Source organism: Daldinia caldariorum, assembly GCF_022478825.1.
Source record: "Daldinia caldariorum strain CBS 122874 unplaced genomic scaffold F4812scaffold_11, whole genome shotgun sequence".
In the NCBI taxonomy this organism is placed as follows: domain Eukaryota; kingdom Fungi; phylum Ascomycota; class Sordariomycetes; order Xylariales; family Hypoxylaceae; genus Daldinia; species Daldinia caldariorum.
The window spans coordinates 333,321-354,461 of NW_025953047.1; the positions used below are offsets into that span (position 1 = coordinate 333,321).

At 48.7% G+C, this 21,141-nt stretch overlaps 4 protein-coding genes across 4 annotated transcripts; 2 read left to right on the forward strand and 2 right to left on the reverse strand.

Moving 5' to 3' along the window:
- Nucleotides 1-1,895: 1,895 nt before the first annotated feature.
- On the forward strand, nucleotides 1,896-7,112 carry F4812DRAFT_62878 (pyruvate carboxylase). Its single transcript, XM_047939252.1, has 10 exons — nucleotides 1,896-2,631; nucleotides 2,699-2,719; nucleotides 2,782-2,789; nucleotides 2,869-2,880; nucleotides 2,946-2,983; nucleotides 3,042-3,073; nucleotides 3,134-3,253; nucleotides 3,335-3,396; nucleotides 3,464-6,505; nucleotides 6,567-7,112. The coding sequence occupies exons 1-10, from the start codon at nucleotides 2,463-2,465 to the stop codon at nucleotides 6,672-6,674; spliced, it is 3,612 nt and encodes a 1,203-aa protein (XP_047789027.1). The 5' UTR covers nucleotides 1,896-2,462; the 3' UTR covers nucleotides 6,675-7,112.
- On the reverse strand, nucleotides 6,816-10,245 carry F4812DRAFT_432511 (uncharacterized protein). Its single transcript, XM_047934537.1, has 9 exons — nucleotides 9,994-10,245; nucleotides 9,744-9,915; nucleotides 9,360-9,634; nucleotides 9,062-9,246; nucleotides 8,861-8,975; nucleotides 8,429-8,754; nucleotides 8,231-8,314; nucleotides 8,184-8,187; nucleotides 6,816-8,007 (listed from the first exon to the last, which is right to left on the reverse strand). Exons 1-9 carry the CDS (start codon nucleotides 10,088-10,090, stop codon nucleotides 7,016-7,018), a joined length of 2,250 nt encoding a protein of 749 aa, XP_047789028.1. The 5' UTR covers nucleotides 10,091-10,245; the 3' UTR covers nucleotides 6,816-7,015.
- Nucleotides 10,246-10,824: 579 nt separating this feature from the next.
- Nucleotides 10,825-16,529, reverse strand: F4812DRAFT_62887 (clathrin heavy chain). Its single transcript, XM_047939253.1, has 4 exons — nucleotides 16,145-16,529; nucleotides 15,700-16,071; nucleotides 11,398-15,633; nucleotides 10,825-11,336 (listed from the first exon to the last, which is right to left on the reverse strand). The coding sequence occupies exons 1-4, from the start codon at nucleotides 16,229-16,231 to the stop codon at nucleotides 10,977-10,979; spliced, it is 5,055 nt and encodes a 1,684-aa protein (XP_047789029.1). The 5' UTR covers nucleotides 16,232-16,529; the 3' UTR covers nucleotides 10,825-10,976.
- A 1,189-nt stretch (nucleotides 16,530-17,718) lies between these two features.
- On the forward strand, nucleotides 17,719-18,818 carry F4812DRAFT_62906 (DUF1640-domain-containing protein). Its single transcript, XM_047939254.1, has 2 exons — nucleotides 17,719-18,247; nucleotides 18,307-18,818. The coding sequence occupies exons 1-2, from the start codon at nucleotides 17,853-17,855 to the stop codon at nucleotides 18,734-18,736; spliced, it is 825 nt and encodes a 274-aa protein (XP_047789030.1). The 5' UTR covers nucleotides 17,719-17,852; the 3' UTR covers nucleotides 18,737-18,818.
- The last annotated feature ends 2,323 nt before the right edge of the window (nucleotides 18,819-21,141 follow it).

Sequence of the window (21,141 nt, forward strand, 5' to 3'; positions counted from 1 at the left end):
AGCGCGGATGAATGCATGCATGAGATCCATAGCTTGGCAACAAGAGGTACAGCAGCAGAATGCCTCTAGTATTTACGTGATCGACGACCAAGTTATAACTCTAGTCGTCTCGCCAAGCGACTGGCGAGTAATTAATAGCGCAATCTAGATAAGATGTCAGATGGAGACACTACTAGTACCGAAGCCGCAGTGTTGGCGCGCAGCTGCGCAACCCTACCTCAAGGTACCCGTGGACCTTGCACATAAGGTTTTCTATTACCTCCGGGACTCGGGAGTACAAACCGGGGCGGTGGGAACTCCAAGGAGGCTATAAACGGTGTTAGTAATTTGTATTATTCTGTATTACGAGTTCAAATCCAGTCGAACGAAACAAGCCGAGGCACGATCTTGAGAGACAGAGGTAATTTGAGGCTTGCACAAAATATCAACCGTGAAGAAAGATATCTTCACCGCTGTCGTTTCCATAAGACAGGTATGTTACAAGTCCAAGGATGATCAAAGCTTGGCATTGTCGATAGCAATGAAACACGGATGTATCCAGAGAAACTGTGCTCTTCCCGGCAGGCCTAGGTCTATATATTAGGTATATTAGATATATTAGGTACGTTAGGTATATATTGGACTTTCGACTTATAAGGCAAGCTGCCGTAGAAGTACTAGGTACATATTATGATGTAATTGCTGCGAGCCATTAATAGGATTTTGCCCAATTAGGTAAATTATACTCTACCAACTACCAACCACACAGCGGCACCCTTATATTTATATGCATGTTCAACAATATCATAGAAAAAATGACCTCACAAACTAGGTAATAAGCCTCTCTTAGGTACCTAGGTATCTAGACAACTTGAGCTATTACAAACAAATATTCAGTAAAAAAATAAGCTAATTTATTTGCCTATCTGTCATAATTGGCTAGTTCAAAAGTGTACAACGGTACTTGCCTCTAGGCGTATAGACAACTTCCAAGGTTCCTTCCAAGCCGTCCTACATTATGGATCTAAGCAGCTAAAGTATCTCCGTGACCCTTGTGACCCTATGACTCTATCCTGTAGATGCGACCAGGGAAGGAGCCGCGGGACGCAACTTGCTTTATAACAGGGATACTGCAACAGTTGCCAGAAGTCGCGGCAAATTGCAGCAGTTAATACCTCAAAGCTCGTGCTTGAGGTGCATTTTCTGCAAACTACCATTTGGTCCCTCCCTTGGTTCCTCCCACCTCGACCCCGCCAAAACCCCGCCATGCATCTTCCTCCCCCTGTCATCTTCTCCCCCAAAACACAATAGAGGTACACTACCCTCCTTTGGGTTGGATATCGCCCGTTACTCTCGTTATTTTCAGTCCAGAAATGAATAGTAATGCTTCGGGGATTTATAATCAGAGTATAGTTCTAGATTTACGCGATTTACACAATTTACACAGGCCCCGGTTGGTGCCTAGTCTCTCTCTCTCTCTCTATGAACAACGCAAACACTTATAAGTCTAAAGCTCAGCTCGAGCCTCGAACCCCTTGTCGCCCTGTAATTGCCCCATCTAGTAGTCAATTCGGACTGGCTGAGGCAAGCCGTCTTGCTTGTTTCATCAAACCCAGCTGTTTCTTACAAGTTACGACTATAACAGCTCAAGAGCCAAGAGAGAGCAAAGCAACGATAGCCTCAATGGATGCTTGTCTAGTGGCACCTTGTAGGCTTGTCCCGGCGCTTGGCAAGGGGTGAAGGGGTGATACAAGCTGATCGTCTCTTGAGGGAAGGGAAACGGGGAAAGGAAAACGAGGAAGAGAGAAAAAAAAATAATCCCCTCATCAAATGTCCGTCTCAGCACCCATCCCGCTTGCCCGTCCGCGGCGTATGCAGAAGCGACTTGGGCATTGGCCTCCACTACCCGTGCTTTTCTATCCTATCTGTAGGTACTAGACTATATCGAGGGGTAGTGTACACAATAAGAATATCGAGCTAACGCTACCTAACCTTCTATAATGATTTCTTGGCCCGCAAAGCTGAGAGATAAAAAAAAACTTAAGAAGCCTTGCGTCTCCTCTCCGAGTCATAACCTTTCTTCTTTTCTACTCTCTCCATTTTTTCCCCATTATCTGTATGACAACACCTAACAGAGACAAAGGCGAACCTCCTTATCTACCTTATCTATCTGTCTGGGTGCGCGCTACCTAAACCTCTGCTTCTACTATAATTTACGCTGTACTTTTATATCACATTCACATATCCCGATCCTAGAGATCCTAGAGATTCCCTACCTACCTGGTATATACCTACGTCAGCGTGGACGAAGGGAGTAGAGCTCATACCATACCCCAATTGAGTTACACCCCACCAAAATCAATCTCGACGTCGAGCTCAACAAACCTTCCCCCCTTCCTGCGTCACACGTCGAACTTATATTAATTACCAATCTCCCTGAATAGAAGAAGACTGTTATTTCTTAACATCTTCGGCTATCCAAAATGGATTTTCAAGATATCCAGGATTTAGAGGCTGCGCGCAAGGCCGCTATCATCAACGATGACAACGAGGATGTCTTCGAAGAGGGCACCGCGCCGCCGCCGAAAGGAGCGAAGACCGCCCACCATATTCGCGCAAACAGTTCTATTATGCATCTGAAGAAGCTTTTGGGTTAGTCGTACTGGATATTCGCTGTCCGTACTTTGTCAGATTTACTAACCCGCATATCGCCTTGTAGTGGCTAACAGAGGAGAGATTCGTAAGTAGCACCACATATGCGAACAAGATATATAGATAGACATCGCTAACGTTCATAACTAGCTATTCGTGTATGGCCCCAAAATATAACCTTAGCGGTTTATTATATTTCACGATCGTCGGTAACTAACTATGACTTTTGTTTAATAGATCTTTAGGACAGTATGTAACCCCGCTATATCTTTCTTTTTGTGGTAAAGCTTCGTAGGAACTGACATACTAGCCAGGCTCACGAATTATCACTACACACCATCGCTGTTTTCAGGTGCGCAGCGTGTTCAGTCTAACTATTTTTTCCATGTGCTTGAAGCTAATTCCAGTAGTTATGAGGACCGACTCAGCATGCACAGGCAAAGTACGCTGATATCCAGTTATGACAATAGAGGAAATCTTACAGCGCTAACTTGACTTACAGAGGCCGACGAAGCCTACGTCATCGGAAAGCGAGGCCAATATACTCCGGTCGGCGCTTATCTCGCCGGCGACGAAATTATCAAAATTGCATTAGAACATGGCGCTCAAATGATTCATCCTGGTAAGTATTTTTATTATTCATTTGCATTTCAAATCTTTTTTTTTAAAAAAAAGAAAAAGGAAAGAAAACTAACAATCGCAGGGTATGGTTTCCTATCAGAAAACGCCGAGTTTGCCCGAAACGTAGAGAAAGCCGGTCTTATCGTAAGTCTAGTTGAATCTTGATCACGAGCTACATCCATCTAGTTATGACTAACATCCCACTCAATAGTTTGTCGGCCCGTCTCCTGAAGTTATTGACGCACTAGGTGACAAAGTATCTGCCCGGAAGTTGGCTATTGCTGCCAATGTACCCGTCGTACCGGGAACCGAGGGCGCAGTCGAGACATTTGAAGAGGTGAAGAAGTTTACTGACCAATATGGATTCCCTATCATTATCAAGGCTGCCTTTGGTGGTGGTGGCCGAGGTATGAGAGTGGTGCGGGAGCAATCTAGTCTCAAAGAATCTTTTGACAGAGCCACTTCCGAGGCAAAGACGGCTTTTGGAAATGGTACCGTCTTCGTTGAGCGCTTCTTAGACAAGCCGAAGCACATTGAGGTTCAATTGCTCGGAGATAACCACGGCAATATTGTGCACCTGTACGAACGAGACTGTTCGGTCCAGCGGAGACATCAAAAGGTGGTTGAAATCGCACCCGCCAAAGATCTTCCCGCGGAGACCCGAGATGCCATCCTGGCCGACGCTGTCAAACTGGCCAAGTCCGTGAATTACCGAAATGCGGGTACCGCAGAGTTCTTAGTTGACCAGCAGAACCGCTACTACTTCATCGAAATCAACCCCCGTATCCAAGTTGAGCATACCATTACCGAGGAAATCACCGGTATTGATATCGTTGCTGCTCAGATTCAAATTGCCGCTGGCGCTTCGCTCCAGCAGCTCGGGTTAACTCAGGACCGAATCTCTACTAGAGGCTTCGCGATCCAGTGTCGAATTACTACCGAAGACCCGGCAAAACAGTTCCAGCCTGATACTGGAAAGATTGAGGTGTATAGATCCGCTGGTGGTAACGGAGTACGTCTCGACGGTGGCAATGGGTTTGCCGGTGCAGTTATTACTCCGTACTACGACTCCATGTTAGTCAAGTGCACATGTCACGGTTCGACCTACGAGATCGCGCGTCGAAAGATCCTCCGAGCTCTTATTGAATTCCGTATCCGTGGTGTCAAGACCAACATTCCATTCCTTGCCTCGTTGCTGACGCATCCCACTTTCATCGATGGTAACTGCTGGACCACATTTATCGATGACACTCCTCAGCTGTTCGACCTCATCGGCAGTCAGAACCGTGCTCAGAAGCTACTAGCTTACCTTGGCGATATCGCAGTCAACGGAAGCAGCATCAAGGGCCAGATCGGAGAGCCCAAGTTCAAGGGCGATATCATCATTCCAGAACTCCTTGATGCCAATGGCTCCAAGATTGATACCTCGCAGCCTTGCACTCAGGGCTGGAGACAGATCCTTCTCGAGCAAGGCCCGAAGGGGTTCGCCAAGGCTGTTCGACAGTACAAGGGTTGTCTGTTGATGGACACGACCTGGCGTGATGCTCATCAGTCTCTATTGGCAACCCGTGTACGAACAATCGACCTCCTGGGAATCGCAAAGGAAACCAGCCATTCCCTACACAATCTATACAGCCTAGAATGCTGGGGTGGCGCTACCTTTGATGTTGCCATGCGTTTCCTCTATGAAGACCCATGGGACCGCCTTCGCAAGATGCGTAAGGCTGTCCCGAACATCCCCTTCCAGATGCTTCTTCGAGGAGCAAATGGTGTGGCTTATGCTTCGCTTCCCGACAATGCTATTGACCATTTCGTCGACCAGGCGAAGAAGAATGGTGTTGATATCTTCCGTGTTTTTGACGCCCTGAATGATATCGACCAGCTCGAGGTTGGAATTAGGGCTGTGCAAAAGGCCGGTGGTGTAGCTGAAGGCACTGTGTGCTACAGTGGAGATATGCTCAATCCCAAGAAGAAATACAACCTTGAGTACTACCTTGGCTTAGTCGACAAGCTAGTGGCACTGGATATCGATGTCCTTGGAATCAAGGATATGGCCGGTGTGTTGAAGCCTCGTGCTGCAACCCTTCTCATCGGATCCATCCGAAAGAAGTACCCTGACCTACCGATCCACGTACACACACACGATTCCGCTGGTACTGGTGTTGCCTCGATGGTCGCCTGTGCTCAAGCTGGTGCCGACGTTGTCGACGCCGCTACAGACAGTCTCTCGGGAATGACATCCCAACCGAGCATCAATGCCATCATTGCGTCGCTCGAGGGCAGTGAACTAGATCCTGGTCTAAACCCCGCACATGTTCGTGCTCTCGACTCCTACTGGTCGCAACTGCGCCTCCTGTACTCTCCTTTCGAGGCTCACCTAATTGGCCCCGACCCTGAAGTCTATGAGCACGAGATTCCTGGTGGTCAACTGACCAACATGATGTTCCAGGCTGCCCAACTTGGCCTTGGCTCTCAATGGGCCGAAACCAAGAAGGCGTATGAGCATGCGAATGACCTTCTCGGAGACATTGTGAAGGTCACCCCTACTTCCAAGGTCGTTGGTGATCTGGCGCAGTTCATGGTCTCGAACAAGCTATCGCCTAAGGATGTTGTTGATCGAGCTGGCGAGCTCGATTTCCCCGGATCGGTCCTTGAATTCCTCGAAGGCATGATGGGCCAGCCCTACGGCGGATTCCCCGAGCCTCTGCGTTCCAGAGCTCTTCGAGATCGCCGAAAGTTTGACAAGCGTCCCGGTCTTTACCTCGAGCCTGTCGATTTCAAGAGAACGCGCGCTGAGCTTACGCAGAAATGGGGCCAGATTAGCGAGACCGATGTCGCCTCTTACCTCATGTACCCCAAGGTCTACGACGACTACAAGAAGTTTGTTCAGAAGTTCGGTGACCTCTCGGTCCTACCGACTAAGTACTTCCTCTCTGCGCCGCAAATCGGCGAAGAATTCCACGTGGAATTAGAGAAGGGTAAGGTTCTTATTCTGAAGTTACTGGCTGTTGGTCCGTTGTCCGAGAACACAGGCCAGCGAGAAGTGTTCTACGAGATGAACGGTGAAGTCCGTCAAGTGACTGTTGACGACAAGAAGGCTAGCGTTGAGAATGTCAGCCGACCCAAGGCCAACCCTGGCGACTCCAGCCAGGTTGGTGCACCGATGGCTGGTGTCTTAGTGGAGTTGAGAGTCCACGAGGGCTCGGAAGTCAAGAAGGGAGATCCACTGGCCGTGCTCAGCGCCATGAAAATGGTAAGTTTACTATTGCCCTAACCTGATACGTGAACGACCTTGTTGCTAATACTTATGATAGGAAATGGTTATATCAGCCCCCCACAACGGTAAGGTATCTGATCTTCAGGTGCGAGAGGGCGATTCGGTCGACGGATCCGACTTGGTATGCAAGATTGTGAAGCCTTGAGCACAATCCCCTTGGGAAAAGGTAAACCACGGAAATATATAGCGGAGTAATGGTATAGGATACTTACGAGGCTTTGGGCTGGCGTGTGTTCCAGGGACGGAGGTAAGAGTACTCGGGGTTGGTGCGGACTACTTTCTCATATGTGCCCTTTTCCCTAAAATTTACACCAAACAAACGGTACAAAGTGTCTGCTTTTTTTTTTTTTTTTTTTTTTTTGCCCCTACGGATATGCGTTCAATATTTATATATTATTATCTTACGATCTTGGATGTGATTTCTTGGGTGTGATTTCTTTGTGATAGTAAAATACATATACATTAGGTACTGCTTTTTCTTTCTTTTTAATCCGATATATCGAAGTCAGGTACATCTTGCAGCTGAACGACAGGCAACAACGCCATGTGCAACTTACTCGAGCCGTAAGGCACAAAGCGGGCGTAAAACGGCTTCCCCTTAGGCTTCACCTCGAACGTGCCCGGGTCCGCCGCCGTGTCCCTGACGATCGGCCAATCGATCTCCACAGCGGCAACGCGCAGCTCGACAGGCGGCGCGCCTAGCTCCCAGATCGGGTTCTTCAGCTCGTCACTACCAACCTCGAGAACGTCATCCACATGCTCCTCGAAAGCACCCAAACCGGAATCGGAATCGGCCGCATCTGCATCCGCGCTTCTCCTCCTCCGCACGACCCGGATCCGCGTCGGATCGATCGCGACGTTCCACCTGCTCCCCGGCTTCGGCGTCAGCACGTAGTCGTGCGTATGTCCGTGCGGATCGGTCGTTGACGGCGGAAGCGGGTTGCCGCTGCGGTACTCGGCGGGGGCGCGGGGCGCGGCGTCGTGCTCGACGGCGAGGGCGTACAGCAGCGCGCCGTGGTATATGGCGGCGGTGTCATTGGCGCGGCGGACGGCGCGCGGGGTGGTGGAGAGGCGCAGGGTCGCGGTGCTGGTGCCCGCGGGGACGGGGATGCGCTGCAAGTTACTGCTGCTGGAGGAAGAGGAGGGGTCGGGGTCGGATGATAGTAGGGTCGTCGTGCGGGTTACGCCGGCGGTGGAGTTGGTGGTGATCGTGCTGCGGCTGGGGTCGGCCCAGCCGGGGATGCGGATGGAGAAGTCGAAAGGGGAAGAGGCGGTGATGGTGTATGTGAGGGTGTGGCCGAAGGGGTAGGTCGTGTTGACGGAGACGAAGACGGAGTTGTTGTTGTTGTTGTTGGAGCCGAGGGTTGTGGCGGCGGTGCCAGGGACGAGGAATACGTGGGCTAGGCCGCCGTCGGGGGTCGTGGCGAAGGAGTTGGCGAGGAATTTCGGGTAGGCTTGCGGGTGGTTGACGGTGCAGCTAGCGGGGAGTTGGGTTAGGTGGATGTGGTTTGGCACGGGGTGCTGGAGTGTGGTTTAAGGGGTTGGAATAGGTCTGTCTTACTTACCATGGCTATAGAGGTTTTGGTTTAGCTAACTATACCTAGGCAACTAAGAGAATAATAGTATAGTATAGCATAGTATAGTATAGTATAGTATGGCGGAGAAAGAAGGACTAAAAAGGGGAGAAGGGGGCAGACTTACATAGTTTGGTTCGAGGCCGAAGACGTTAGCGTACGAGTTCACGTCCCACCAGAGGTCGTCGGTACTTAAGTTTCGAGACCACGGCTATTTACGAGAATTGATTAGCTGACACACGTATGCATACCTATCTAGATAGGTACCTAGGTAGAATCAAGATTTCTCCAAAAGATTAGGTCTCGGCCCAAGCACGCTGCGTACCTGATTCTCCTGCTGCACATACTGGTGCGACCACCAGTCGCCCGAGACCGAGACGGGAAAGGCGTTGAAAGCAATCTGCTCGGCCCAGTCGGCGATGTCGTTGTCGCCCAGGTACTGGTAGATGTACGCCGAGGAGAACATGACCTCGGCGGCGATGCACAGCTCGGCGCCCCTGCTCGGGTTCAGGTCGGAGATGTACTCGTCGGCGGTGATCGTGCCCGCGAGCGAGCGGTGGTACTTCGCCAGCAGGTCGACGGCCTTGCGCGTCTGCTGCTTGAGGGTTTCGTCCTTGCTGTTGCGGTAGAGCGAGAGGGGGTATCGTAGTCCTTCAAGGCAGAATGTATATATGTGAGAAATAGTAATCCACGCATGGGATGTTATTTGGTTTTGTTGATTAGGTATCTACCTTAGACGGGTGTATAATATTCTTACCTTGCGCCATATTCACTCCGTGGATGAAGACCCAACTTAGGTTATAAGGAGTTGTTTCGTACAGGACGTGCGGGTATGCTTCGTCCGTCCAAAATGTTCTCCAGTCTGCTCCCCACTGCAAGTGTTGTAAGTTAGCGACGTCTCTTTTGCTTTTCTTCTCTCTCTCACACACACGTAAATATGAGACCACATATCACATACCAGTACGCCTCCCTGGATCATGAGTTCCATGGTCTCCCAGATAATCTCGGAGTTGTTCCGAGGGTAGCGCTCGAGGAGCCACTGCAGTGGGATGTGCATCTCGTGAGTCCGACCTACTCCAAAGCCGGCCGTGTCGAATGTGTCGTTTCCATGCACAAGGAGGCCGGTGTAGTTGTTCTGAAGCACTATGATAAGAAGTCAGCTCATGTATAACGAATTCTCCCAGCATTGAGACCTCATTGCTTTTCAGCATTTATTTATTTACCACAGACCAAACATCAAATACTTGTTAACTTACTACTATGCGCAAGAACAACGTAGCGATGCATAGCGTCGACGATACGTTCCGTCTGAGTCGGATCCGCTTCCGCGTATTGTATAAGTCCCAGCAGGACCAGACACCGCGCCCAGAGCCCTCTCGTAGCTTGCGTCGTCTCCCACCCGATCCACCCGTCCTCCTGCTGGTGGTCGAGGATGTAGTCCAGATAGTACCTCACCTGGCCGATGATCCTCTCGTCTCCCAGCCCGAAAGCCAGCGGGACGAGGCCGTTGAACCAGTAAGGCGAGGCTTCGCTATTCAACGACGAGAAATTAGTATACGTGACTTCTATGCATACCTGGTATACAACTCCACGTAGACACTCCAATTACACCACGAGTCTGTCTATATGCGTGAACCTACCTTAAGCCGGAATACTCCGTCGAACCCCCAATATACCTCGAATCGTGAACGAAACGATAGAAATCAAACATGTTCCCCGACAATCCCGCCGCCTCGAGCTCGAGCTGGTCTTTAAACCATCCCAGGGGTTTGACCGAGCCTAAGTCCAGCGGCTTATACACGGGCTGCACAACTAACGTAAAGACAGCCAAGTCAGCGCGACCATCTCCAACTTTTTACTGTAGCGCGCGCCCTTGGTAAGCATGCTTACGCGAAATCCCATCCTCGTGCGCCGATCTAGAAATCGCTGCTGCTCGAACACCGCCGGCTAATGCGGCCAAGCCCACACAGAATCGAAATATCGTCATGGTGAGTAAGGCTATAAAATATAGAGATGAGAGGGTATACTCCTAAAACAATACGTCTTTTCATAGCTACCTAACCTACTTTGTGAATGCTTTTCAACTTGATATATATACCTCCAGGTAACATATATTGCCTGCCGTAGAACCTCAGATCAACAAACCCCCCTCCCCCCCTCCCCCTCCTATCGCGGTCAGGCGCCCTGCCCTCGGTTTAGAACGATACGACAGATAAGGCGAGGAGAACAGATGAGAGAATATGCGGGCCTATCAGAATGGGACGTGACTATCAACCGCCGTCACCCTGCAAGGTTACAGTAAATTGCTAGACAGGGTTCACCACATGGCTAATGGCAAACTTGATAAGCCGTCTAGTTTACCGAGGACTATACTATACTACCACTTGAGGAATAAATCTCTATGGCATAAATTCCCGCCTATGATAGCGGCTTATGGTCACGGAATTACAACGCAGCATCGTTCAAATCACCAACAGTTCCCTACGGGTGTCATCCTAGTAAAGAGGTCATCATTATGCTATCTTATAAATACAGCCAGGTGTAATCCTCGTGGCAAACGTCCGACATAACAGAGGGGGTCCGAGTAGCAGATTTCGCGTTGCACTTGGCGCAAGCAATGCTGCCCTCTTGATAGCTCTTATAGTTCTGGTATCCACCAAGATCCTTTTCCGACAAAAGTCACATCGCAAAATCCACAACTTTTTCTATGACGAACTCCTAAAGATCCACCGCACCCGTCGTCCTCGATGCAAATCGAGTTACTAACGACATTAAGTAGAAAGCGTGTTAATGAGTCCTTCAGAATTTAGTTTGGGGGTGTCCGATGACACCCCCCAATAATTTGGTGGCATAGAACTTTACCCCAATATCCTTTAGAAGCCGAAGCCTGTAGGTTGAGGAGCAAAGCCGTTGGGTTGCATAAAAGGAACTGGGGAAACACTTCCACCGGTGGCAGCGGGCCCGGCAGTGATCATTAGACGGTTGCCGCCGAGGATAGGTGTCTCGTCTTCATGCTTCTCCTGGGCCGTCTCCTTAGCCTTTCGCGCTTCGTTGTCAGCTTTGAGCGTAGCGATTTCCTTGGTCTGGTTGCAGAGAAGGTTGATCATATACGGCATAGTGAAGTCGTTGAGACCATGGCGCCACGACAGCTCGAGTACCAGGTCTGGACGAATAAGGTCGTAGCATGCATAAAGCATACCGACGTAGCACTCGCGGCTGCCAATGTCGACGAACTAAGAAGATTGTTAGCATACCTACTAGATCAGTTGGAAGGGTAGAGGAAGGAAAACGTACGTAACGGAGAAGCTCCTCAACAACATCAGACTTGCCAGAAATGGCAGCTGTCTCGATAGCATCCTTATATAACTTGTCCTGCTTCGATAAAGCAATAGACTTCTCCCATCTCTTGGTCTTGCGGTAGATGTTAGCAGCGATTTGTCTGAAGAAGACAAGATCATGCTTCTCCAAACGAGAGGCAAGCTCAACCGCGTCGTAGTTGTCGTAGTTCTCTACTGAGTCCCGAAGAGTCTTGTAGTCCTCTTCCTCGATTAGGAGATCGTTAATGGCGTCATTCACCGTCCGCTTATTCTGGGTCTGTACGTTAAGCAGGAAGGGTTTAATCAAAGGTAGGTTATCAGACTTTTGGAACATGCGGACAACCCGGTTAACATCAATACGCGGGGTAAGGACCTGAAGAAGATCAGTCAACAGAGACGGATGTTGTTCAAGATAGAAGTTGATGGCCCGGTAATAAATCTCCAGATTGGCGACCTTGACAACTATATCCTTGAATTGCTGGTGCTCCCACGAATTTTGGGCACGCTCCATTACAGCAAGTGCGGCGTTGTCAAACTCGTCATAGTGGTAGTAGCAGAAGACCAACTCGGGCCAAAGATTGGCTTCCTCGCAAGCACGAATTAACTTGGGCAGGTTCATTCTGCTCCAGAATAGCTTGATATGTTCCATAAGCCTCTCAGGGTGGTACTTCGAAAGTGCAATACCCAACTCAGTGAACATCCCCATGTGGGCGCGTTCCAGGCCGAGCCCTTGCTCGAGGAGGTCAATAAGTTCATCGAAGAAGCCTTCAGATTCATATTGCTTGACAAGAGCTTGTAGCTGTTCTGCATCCACAATTAAGTTGAGACCGCAGATCTTCGCGAGTCGGAACTCCTTCTTGGCAACACACGCCGCGTGGACTTGGTTCCAGACCTTGATGTTATTGGCCTTGCGAGCACATTCAACAGCCGCCTGGTAATCTTCAAGGTGGACAAGTGTGGTGGCGAGCTTGGACCAGTTGGAAATGCTGGTGTAGAAGATCTTCGCAGCCTTGTGTAGACCCTCTTCAGCAGCTTTATCACCGGACTCTTCGATATTAGCGACGTTAGTGCCTCGGAGAAAGTCCTCTAGCTCGCCTAGCTGATCAAGTCGGGCATAGCAGAAGGCAAGACCGGTATCGATCGGGGGTTCGCGGAGAGTCTTGCGTGCCATCCTCAGATATTTGACCAGTTCCTCATCCTTTCCAGCATGGGTTGCAACCTCGATGACTTCAAGATAGTTGCGAGGATCACCAGCCCTGATATAAGACTCAATGGCATCTGCTACACGCAGACCATCAAGCTGGGCCTTCGCAACTCTGCTCCAAACCTCGGGCACATCGACATCTTCAGCAAATGCACTCGCGCGATCAATACTAACAACGTGCTCAATCAAGACTTCGACAGCTGCCGTCTTGTTATCAACCTTCTTGTAAATCTCGAAGGCCTCTTCATGAAGGCCGACGTCAATACATAGTTGAGCACACTCGTCAGGGTTGAACGCGTCAAGGCGGTGGATATAATCCATAACTCTGCTCTTGTCCGCTCTTGCAGCAGTAAGAATAAGAAGGTTTTGGAGACTGGGGTTGTCATTAAAGGGCGAAGGCTCCAGGACGATCTTCTCAAGGAGTTCGATAAGCTCGCCCGGAAGGTCGCATGCCAGGAAAGATGCGACAGCCTCAGAGACCTTGGCAGGGTCACTGCATTCAGGGACAGCCGTCGCGACGACCTGGTCAATAACTGACCTACGGTGAATGTTGTTTTCGCTCAGGACAAATGTCCATAGCTCACGATCAGAGCGGTCCAGTATGTAGCGAGCTTGGGCACGATACATAGAGTTTTCGTTTGTGATGTTGATTAACTCCAGATCGTTCTGGCCCTTCTGGTATGCGATAAACGCCAAGTTCGGGTCTCGCTTCTCGCAGTATTTACCAACAGTCAAAGTATCGTATTGGTCATTCTCTTTGAGGAACTTCTCTGGGTTGTTGTTCGAGTCGATATAGATCTTGGCCAAGGCATTGTAGACCGCCTGCTGTTGGTTACCAGCGGCCAACGTAGCCTCTAAGAATGGTAGCAATAGCTTCAGGCGATTACGGGTTTCTACCTCGTGCACTAGCGCATCAATGGGAATCGAGGCAGGGTTAATAGTGGTGAGGAGATTTTTGATCACAGACTCGTCGCAATCAACGTCAAGCAGGCCTCCAATGACTTCAGGAGTTCTGCCAGGGTTGACACGCTGCACGTAAACCTCGATCGCGTTGAATCGCTGGTTCTGATACAGGTAAAGGATTAAATCGTGGACAAAGTTGTGTCTGTCGCAGACGATAATCAACGGGAGCATCTCAGTGAGTCTCGCTTCCTTGAGGAAGTTCTTGACCTTTTCTGGGTTGTAGAAGTTGCTATCTCGGCAAATTCTCTCGACTTCGTTGAATTGGCCCATCTTGGTGGCTGCTTCGATATACTTGTAGTGAACATCCGGGTCCTGGGAGAGGTTGACGATACTTCCAAGGTAGAAGAAGAGACCTTCATGGGTCTTGTACTTCTCAAAGAGGTCGATCAAGTTGGTGGGACCAAGGAGTTCGGAATATTTGGTAGCAATTTGGACAACTGATTGAAGGTTTTGGCGAATGTTGACCTTCATCATCGCGTCAAGACAATCCAGGGACTGCTCTACTGAAAGCTGGCCAAAATAGTTGACCAGCCAGTCGGCGTTAAAGTTCGGTGTGCCTGGAATAGCAACGACAACTCGCTTGATAGCCGCCGGGTCTTCATAAAGTTCCAGCGCTTTTTGGTACAATCCGGTCTGCTCACACAAACTACCAATACGAGCCTTGTCGAAGTGTGAAAATAAATTGTTGCCCAAGATCGCATCTGCTACCTGAGGCGCGTTCATCAAGTTCATTTCAAGAAGCCTAGTTTGCAGGTGGCCGTGTTCGGGCTTGTTTTCCTTGAGCGCCTCCAGTAAGAATGCTGTAGCTTGCTGAACCATGCCTTGCGATTGGAAGACGTCAACCACACGCTCGATATCAATCAAAGATCCGCCTTGGTGACTGGCTAGGGAAGTTGCGAATTCTGCGCCACGTTCTGGGTTCACGCGAACAATATGCTGAAGGAGTGTGATCCAGTCCGGCTGGTAGCCAGTCTGGTCGCAGTAAGGCAAGATCTTGTCGAATTGGCCAAGCTCGGCAAAAGATGCGACGACCTTGTGAGGAGCATTGGCCTTGAGATACACGGCAAGAGCTAAATTGACATCATGCGGTCGAATCAGGTCACCAAGCTCCTCGGAAAAGTCCAGCTTGCCTTCCTTCGCCCACTTTTCGAGGAGATGCTTGCGGTTCTGAGATAGGACAGGCACAGCAAGTTCGAGGGTCTCGGTTTTATTCAGGGGAGTAGTCTTGTCAAGAAGCATGCCGAAATATTGAAGGATAAAGGACATTTTGCCTGGGGGCGTTGGGAGGTTCTTGAATTTGTTGATAGTCTCCGTAGTTCGCAAGAAACCCCGGGGAGAGTTGGCAGCAACCTTTGCAGCACCTTCGTAATCACCCCCGTTGAATAGCGTGTCAAACTGGCGCTGGTAGAGTTGATCCGCGCCAGGAAGTCCAGCCCTTGAAGCCATCTTGATAGCAATCTCCGTGTTGGCCGGGTTTTGAAGGAGATAGTCAATCATGGTCGATTCGTCAACTGACACGAATAGTACCTGGCCCTTCCTGTTAATACCGAGAATACCGGTAGATTCGGAATCGGCACACGTCGTGAAGATGGTTTCACTAGAAATTCGGTTCATGAAGATAGTGCTGCCCGTTTCTAGGTCGTAGAGGTGAATAAATCCGTATTTTGTTACCATGTAGACGATTCCATATTTCTGGGAAACTTGCATAGCAACAGGGAAATCATTGGTGGCCTCGGGAGGGAAGAATATGTCGACGGCCTTCTTCTGAAAGGGTCGATTGCCTTCGGGATGATCGATCTCGACGATGTGGAGCTTAGCACCGGTGGCGGTACGAACTGCGAAAGAGAAAACCTTGGTATCCGCGGGCTCGCCTTCTATTCTAAGGGTTCCAAATGTGGCTGCGTGACCTTCGATTGCTTGGCTGATGCCTCTGTCCTTAGAGTATAGTTGTAGACTGCCAACCACGCGCCCCGCTTGTTGAGAGATGCCGACGACAGCCATCCATTTACCGTCGCTGTTGGTTCGGTAGTTTATGATTTGGCATCCCTGATTTGATAGCAATTAGTCACTAAGCTCCCGAGGCTAGAAGATCTAAATCTGAGGATAACGTACGTTTAAGTTAGCATTACGCTTGAAGACTTCGACGGGAGCAGCCTGGGTACTATCATAGATATCCCAGTGGAACACCGCGGTGTCTGTGACCAAGCCTAAGGTCGATTCGCTAACCCACTTCCAGAAGACGACATCTTCGTTCATTGTGGCCGACTTCAACTTCGCTTTCTTCTCCAGGTCGAAAATCTGTAGGGTTCGCGCTTGTGCTCGGAGGGCGATGATCTGTTTCGACCAATGCATGATAGCACTGTCGGCCTTGATAGGCCGGCGTGTCACATTGTTTCCTTGTTTGAGGTCAATAATAACGACTTCGGGTTGCGCTGTGTCGCTCTTCTTTTCTCTTATGCAAATGAAGGCATCGGACTCTAAGGTCTAACGCAATGTAAGTTAGGTTTTGAAGGTATAAAAAGAGTAAAAAAACCAAGGCAAGGCAGGAGATACTTACACAGGAGTTAAATCCAATGGCGCTCTGATCGACGCCAACATTTCCGAGCGTCAACAGCTCCTGGAACTTGATAGGTAACGGAGCCATGATTCCAGATCATATGGGTTGGCCAGAATGACAATGGTAAAGCGCAAACGAAGTAATGGAAATAAGGAAATGGACGAAAGCCGGGAAGGTATCCCAGAAACTGTGCGCCTAGTTCAGTCCAGTAACGACGGTAGCGGAAGAATGCGATCGTTAATGAGCTGAGGCTAGGTAAAGGTAAAATGTGTATGTGTACAGGAAAGGGGTAGAAAAGGAAGGTATGAAGGTATTAGATTGCTAAATTAGCAGAAGAGACCTCCAGGGATTGATTATGTAGTGGAAGAGAGTAAATAGAGGGAAGCACGCGTGCAGACGTCAATGGCGACGCCTTTCAGGAAGGCACGGTGATAACGTCAAGTCAAGTATTGTACAAAATGTGGATGGAGTAAAGAAGGTGCAGGTGGTTTGGTCGGCGGTAGTAGCAGTAAGAATTTCCAGGAGGAAAGTGGACGTGTGTACGAAATATGGTGATCCCTTTCCAATCCAGATGTTACGGGTTACTTGTTCGGAAAGAGCACCTGAGGCTGCCAACCATGTACCTGACGTCGTGCACGAGCCACATTAGGTACAAGGTATGCTGTTACGTACCTCTCTTCTGGTCAGGGACTCATAAGTAACACAAATACCTTTATTGGTTTATGCTGGGGCCTGGTACGAAAGTGCGACTTTACTATGGAGAATGAACAGGACTTTGATCTACAATTACCTGTCTGCCTTGTTAATGTCAAAAAAATGGGTATTTGCAGATAATCACAGCAGTTCTGCTCCAGACCGGCCGTTGCTATTCGAAATGCTGTAAGAAAATCTTCAGGTGGCAAAATTTTGATATAGTTAACAGAAGTTATCAAATGATCGAATTTGGTTCCAGAGTTGTAGGCGATAATAGTATACGTTGACAAATCCATCCTACCATTGACATCGGAGCAATTTATGAATATTTGTAGACATTACAATCCTTGAATATTAAGGACTTGAGATGTCTGCGGCCATTGCAGAACATTACGATGACCGGGTCTTTACTCGGACACGATCTACAGCGATATCTTAAGTCGCTTGTAAGGGTCACAAGCCTAATAAATAAATCTACAAGATCAAATAATATGCATGTACGCTCAATCATTGCGATCCTCCCCATCGTCCTCGAAAGGACCGGAAGCACCGCACCCAAGATTGTTCGTTGGGAGTTAGTCTCCATTCTGTCCGAGAACTTCAGTGGTCCTGGGCCACTGCAAAAGAGAGGAAACCTCGCACCAAATATCGTGTCTCGAGAATGTGAATTTTTGCGTTGTTCATTTTGAATGAAGAAGAAAAAAAAGAAGAAGTTTTTTTCCCATCGTGAAATTTTCCAGAATTTGTAGTGGCTCAGCCACTCCTACCCTTGTCGAACAAGCCACATATGTATGCCAAGCCTGCTAGCCTGCCAAGGCTTGGATTGATTGATAGATAGGCCTACGATAAGCTTAGGTACATAGGTACACCCATACCTAGAGCTCCGAACATCGCGAGCTTCCGAGGTTGTTTCGTCCATCACATACCTATTCCCACTTTGTCCAGCGTTTACACAGCCTCTTCAAATTAGAACATTCATACCTGTAAATTTAGCATACCTATCTTGGTAGCTAACATGGCGGGAGTCACGGTAAATGCAGCCCAAACATTACCTAGATTTCTACTCCCGCGACTCAGCTGGGTAGGGTCTGGGTCTACTGGGTCTTCGCAGGTACTGCGAGCTGCGACTCTACCCGCGGAAAACCGACGGTCATGGCAAGGGTACGGGACAGCTCCGTTTCACTCGCTTCGGGAGAAGTCCCAATATTCCTCCTCGGGAAATGGGCGGACAAAGCCATCTATGCTACTTCAGAATCCGAGTTTACGGAGGTCATTCCACGCCACGGCGCCGCGGGGTAGAGACCACCACTTCGATACTCTGAAATTCGTCCAGCGGCTGCAGAGCGAAGGTTTCACGGAGGAGCAGTCGGTCGCGATGATGAAGGTTTTGAACGATGTGATCCAGGAGAGGCAAGCTTGACCAAACACTCGTGGGACGTTAGCTATCCACCGCTAATACGGCCGACTAGCATACAAAACCTGACTCGGACGATGGTCCTACGCGAAGATGCGGCCAAGGCGACATACACGCAGAAAGTCGATTTCGCGAAGCTCCGCTCCGAGCTGCTCTCTGCGGACAGCACTGAGTCGAACACAACGCGCGCCGCACACGAGCGATTGACGAACGACATCACCAAGTTGAATAACCGTCTGCGGGATGAGATCGGTCGGACGCAGGCGTCCGTACGGCTGGACTTGAACTTGGAAAAGGGGCGGATACGCGAAGAGGCCGTAAGCCAGGAGCTGAAGATCAAAGAGACGGAGACTAAGATCGAGCAAGAAGTTGCCGCCTTGAGAGAAAAGCTGGAGCAGGTCAAGTTCCAGACGTTACAGTGGTTGATGGGTGTCTGCACAGGTTTCGCGGCGTTGCTGCTCGGTGCTTGGAGATTGCTCATGTGAAGAAGGAGGAGATATCCACGCAAACTGCCAGTATCATAGGAGCGTGCTGGTCGTCCATATCACTTGGAGTATTACAATTAAAGCAATTCAAGACCCCCCAGTCCCAAGACGAATAAGATATCATATACGGCGGATAGCGAATTCACAAAAATAGATCCGACCGTCAAGTTCTCCGTATATTTCTTAGCAAGTTGATATATTCTTCAGAAGAATTTGCGTAAGTTCCCTGTGCGCTGCTAACCTCGCGTCTTATCAACACATGTTTCGCAGAACAAACGACAACCGGTACGGTCTGCCCCTAAGATAATGCTTCGAATCTAGATTGTATGCTTATCCTTCGTAGTTCTACCATAGCCAAAGCCTGAGACGTAGCTTGTTAGGCGTATACGACAAACTCGTGGCCTCATAGTGAGTTGTCAAAAAAAGAAAAAAAAAATACGCTCGTGCCATAGTCGTATTCCTCTGTCCCCAACGGCGCTTTCCGACGGATCTATTCGGAGAGTATACATTAGGTACCTAGGTATCATAGTCCAAGTATCCTGTTTTCATAGCTCAACACGAAACCGACCACGTCTGAGTCATCCGAGTCCCGAAAAAGAAATCGTAGCTCCTCAATCTGATTTTATTTTCGTGGGCTGGCAAACTTAGGAGACAAGCTGTCCACTTACTGCAACATGTAAGTACCACTTAGCAAGATATACAACTTGTTAACTGGTTAGGCATCAACTTTATTTGCCATCTCGTATACTAGTGCTGTCTACGTAAACTCGACGCCGCACCCCAAAGGGGTGCTGCGCTTTAATTAGGAAATCGGGCAGTAATTAAGCTAGCGTACCAAACTTCAGGCACCAGTAAGAGGTTATTCCGATCCCTGTTACCTGCTAAAAGCGGAAGAAGAATAATAATATTTTATGAAATTTTATGGATGTTGGAAAATACTTCAAAACGCGTAGGAACTACACTTGTTCGGAAGTACTTCGGATCGAGTCCCTAATCTTGCCCGTTTCCTAATTAAAGCGCAGCACCCCTTTGGGGTGCGCCGTCGAGTTTACGCAGACAGCACTAGTAATGGAACAACACTATAATAGTTCTCTTATCTCTAGGTTGCCTTGAGGTGAGACGATATAAGTTTTTGTAGTCCTTTGTTGTTCGAGCTGGTTGGCAATGTCTCATAGCCATGACATCGAAACTTGAGTGCTTATGTGCTTAAAGATAAGAGATATTCGAGACACTTAGAAGCCCGAGTTTAAAGGATGGCTACCTTGAGAAAGGAGAGTGTCGAGTCCATGCTCGACAAATCATCTTTTATAATTATAATCCGTTAAATCAAGTTCACGAATGCTTCCATGCAGGATTGTCGTTCTTGAGAGACATTAGTAGGGAGACCCTAACCTTGTATTCCACCAGTACCTATACTATTTACACTGGCAAGTTGAAGACGTTTTGTCTTTGAATCTCTATAATATATGGGATTGGTTCGTGACCTATTATGAACCCGAACATTTGAGACCTACGAAGAGGAGCACATGCCAATCTATGTACGCTACTTCTTTTCCTCAATCCTTAGGTGTCTTATGTCGTATATAAGGCTTCATTAATCGTACCCTCGTCAAAACATGAGTAGTGAGAGGTTGAGAGACGTTACAAATTCCTTGCTTGCAAGTGGAGTAGGGAATGTGGAAAGGCAGCGCTTCAGTACGCGTCAAGCTTGAAAGTGGGATGGGATGGCAAGGATGGATGCTTGAAATATGGAGCGACGTTGTGCTACGCGGCAGAGGAAATACGTACCGAGAAATCGAGATAAATCTTCATCGATATTTGTGGGGTGTTCTAGGTATTTCCATCTTTGCTCAGCCTCTTCCAGCGTTCGTCATCTCGCGTTGTTAGCTTCTTGGGACCGTGGTAGGGCTATTGGATGGTATAATATCCCCCGTATGTATTGTACGATACGGAGGTGCAACTTTGTGCTTGAAGGCAATTTATGTAGGCGCGTACCTAATACATGCACGAAGGGTACATGTAGATAAGATCATCTCCATGTATACCTGTAACCTAGGTACCTCATACTATCTAGGTAAGCCTGGTAAGGTTGTTAATAAGTAGGACTTGATGTCAGGCGACCTGACCTCTAACCGTTTAAGCTTATGCTGTGCACTGAATGCACCTGGAGCAAGTTCCCCAACATCCTCTACCTTTTAGGTAGGTCGTAAGGTTCCTAGGTGAGATCCATGCATCGTATTGTATTGTACGAAGTACACTGCCTAGATGCTAAGTACCTGTAGAGGTATTAGCCAATATAACAATACAAACAATACATATAAGTACATCATTGCCGCCCCGCAGTTTTAGCATTTCCCATCTTTTACAACCCATTTTTTACTTTCTGCTCTGCAACGTATTGTTCC

Excerpts from the sequence above, each read along its gene's own strand:
- F4812DRAFT_62887 (XM_047939253.1), bottom strand. The coding sequence starts at position 16,231 with ATGGCTCCGTTACCTATCAAGTTCCAGGAGCTGTTGACGCTCGGAAAT. Across the intron at positions 15,634-15,699 it reads AGCGTAATGCTAACTTAAAC|GGATGCCAAATCATAAACTA; the intron begins GTACGTTATCCT and ends CTATCAAATCAG. Across the intron at positions 11,337-11,397 it reads TTGAGGAGCTTCTCCGTTAC|TTCGTCGACATTGGCAGCCG; the intron begins GTACGTTTTCCT and ends CAATCTTCTTAG.
- F4812DRAFT_62906 (XM_047939254.1), top strand. The coding sequence starts at position 17,853 with ATGGCGGGAGTCACGGTAAATGCAGCCCAAACATTACCTAGATTTCTA. Across the intron at positions 18,248-18,306 it reads AACGATGTGATCCAGGAGAG|CATACAAAACCTGACTCGGA; the intron begins GCAAGCTTGACC and ends ACGGCCGACTAG.
- F4812DRAFT_62878 (XM_047939252.1), top strand. The coding sequence starts at position 2,463 with ATGGATTTTCAAGATATCCAGGATTTAGAGGCTGCGCGCAAGGCCGCT. Across the intron at positions 3,397-3,463 it reads TAGAGAAAGCCGGTCTTATC|TTTGTCGGCCCGTCTCCTGA; the intron begins GTAAGTCTAGTT and ends CCCACTCAATAG. Across the intron at positions 6,506-6,566 it reads TGCTCAGCGCCATGAAAATG|GAAATGGTTATATCAGCCCC; the intron begins GTAAGTTTACTA and ends TACTTATGATAG.
- F4812DRAFT_432511 (XM_047934537.1), bottom strand. The coding sequence starts at position 10,090 with ATGACGATATTTCGATTCTGTGTGGGCTTGGCCGCATTAGCCGGCGGT. Across the intron at positions 9,635-9,743 it reads ACGGAGTATTCCGGCTTAAG|CGAAGCCTCGCCTTACTGGT; the intron begins GTAGGTTCACGC and ends GTCGTTGAATAG. Across the intron at positions 8,755-8,860 it reads CGGAGTGAATATGGCGCAAG|GACTACGATACCCCCTCTCG; the intron begins GTAAGAATATTA and ends TCTGCCTTGAAG.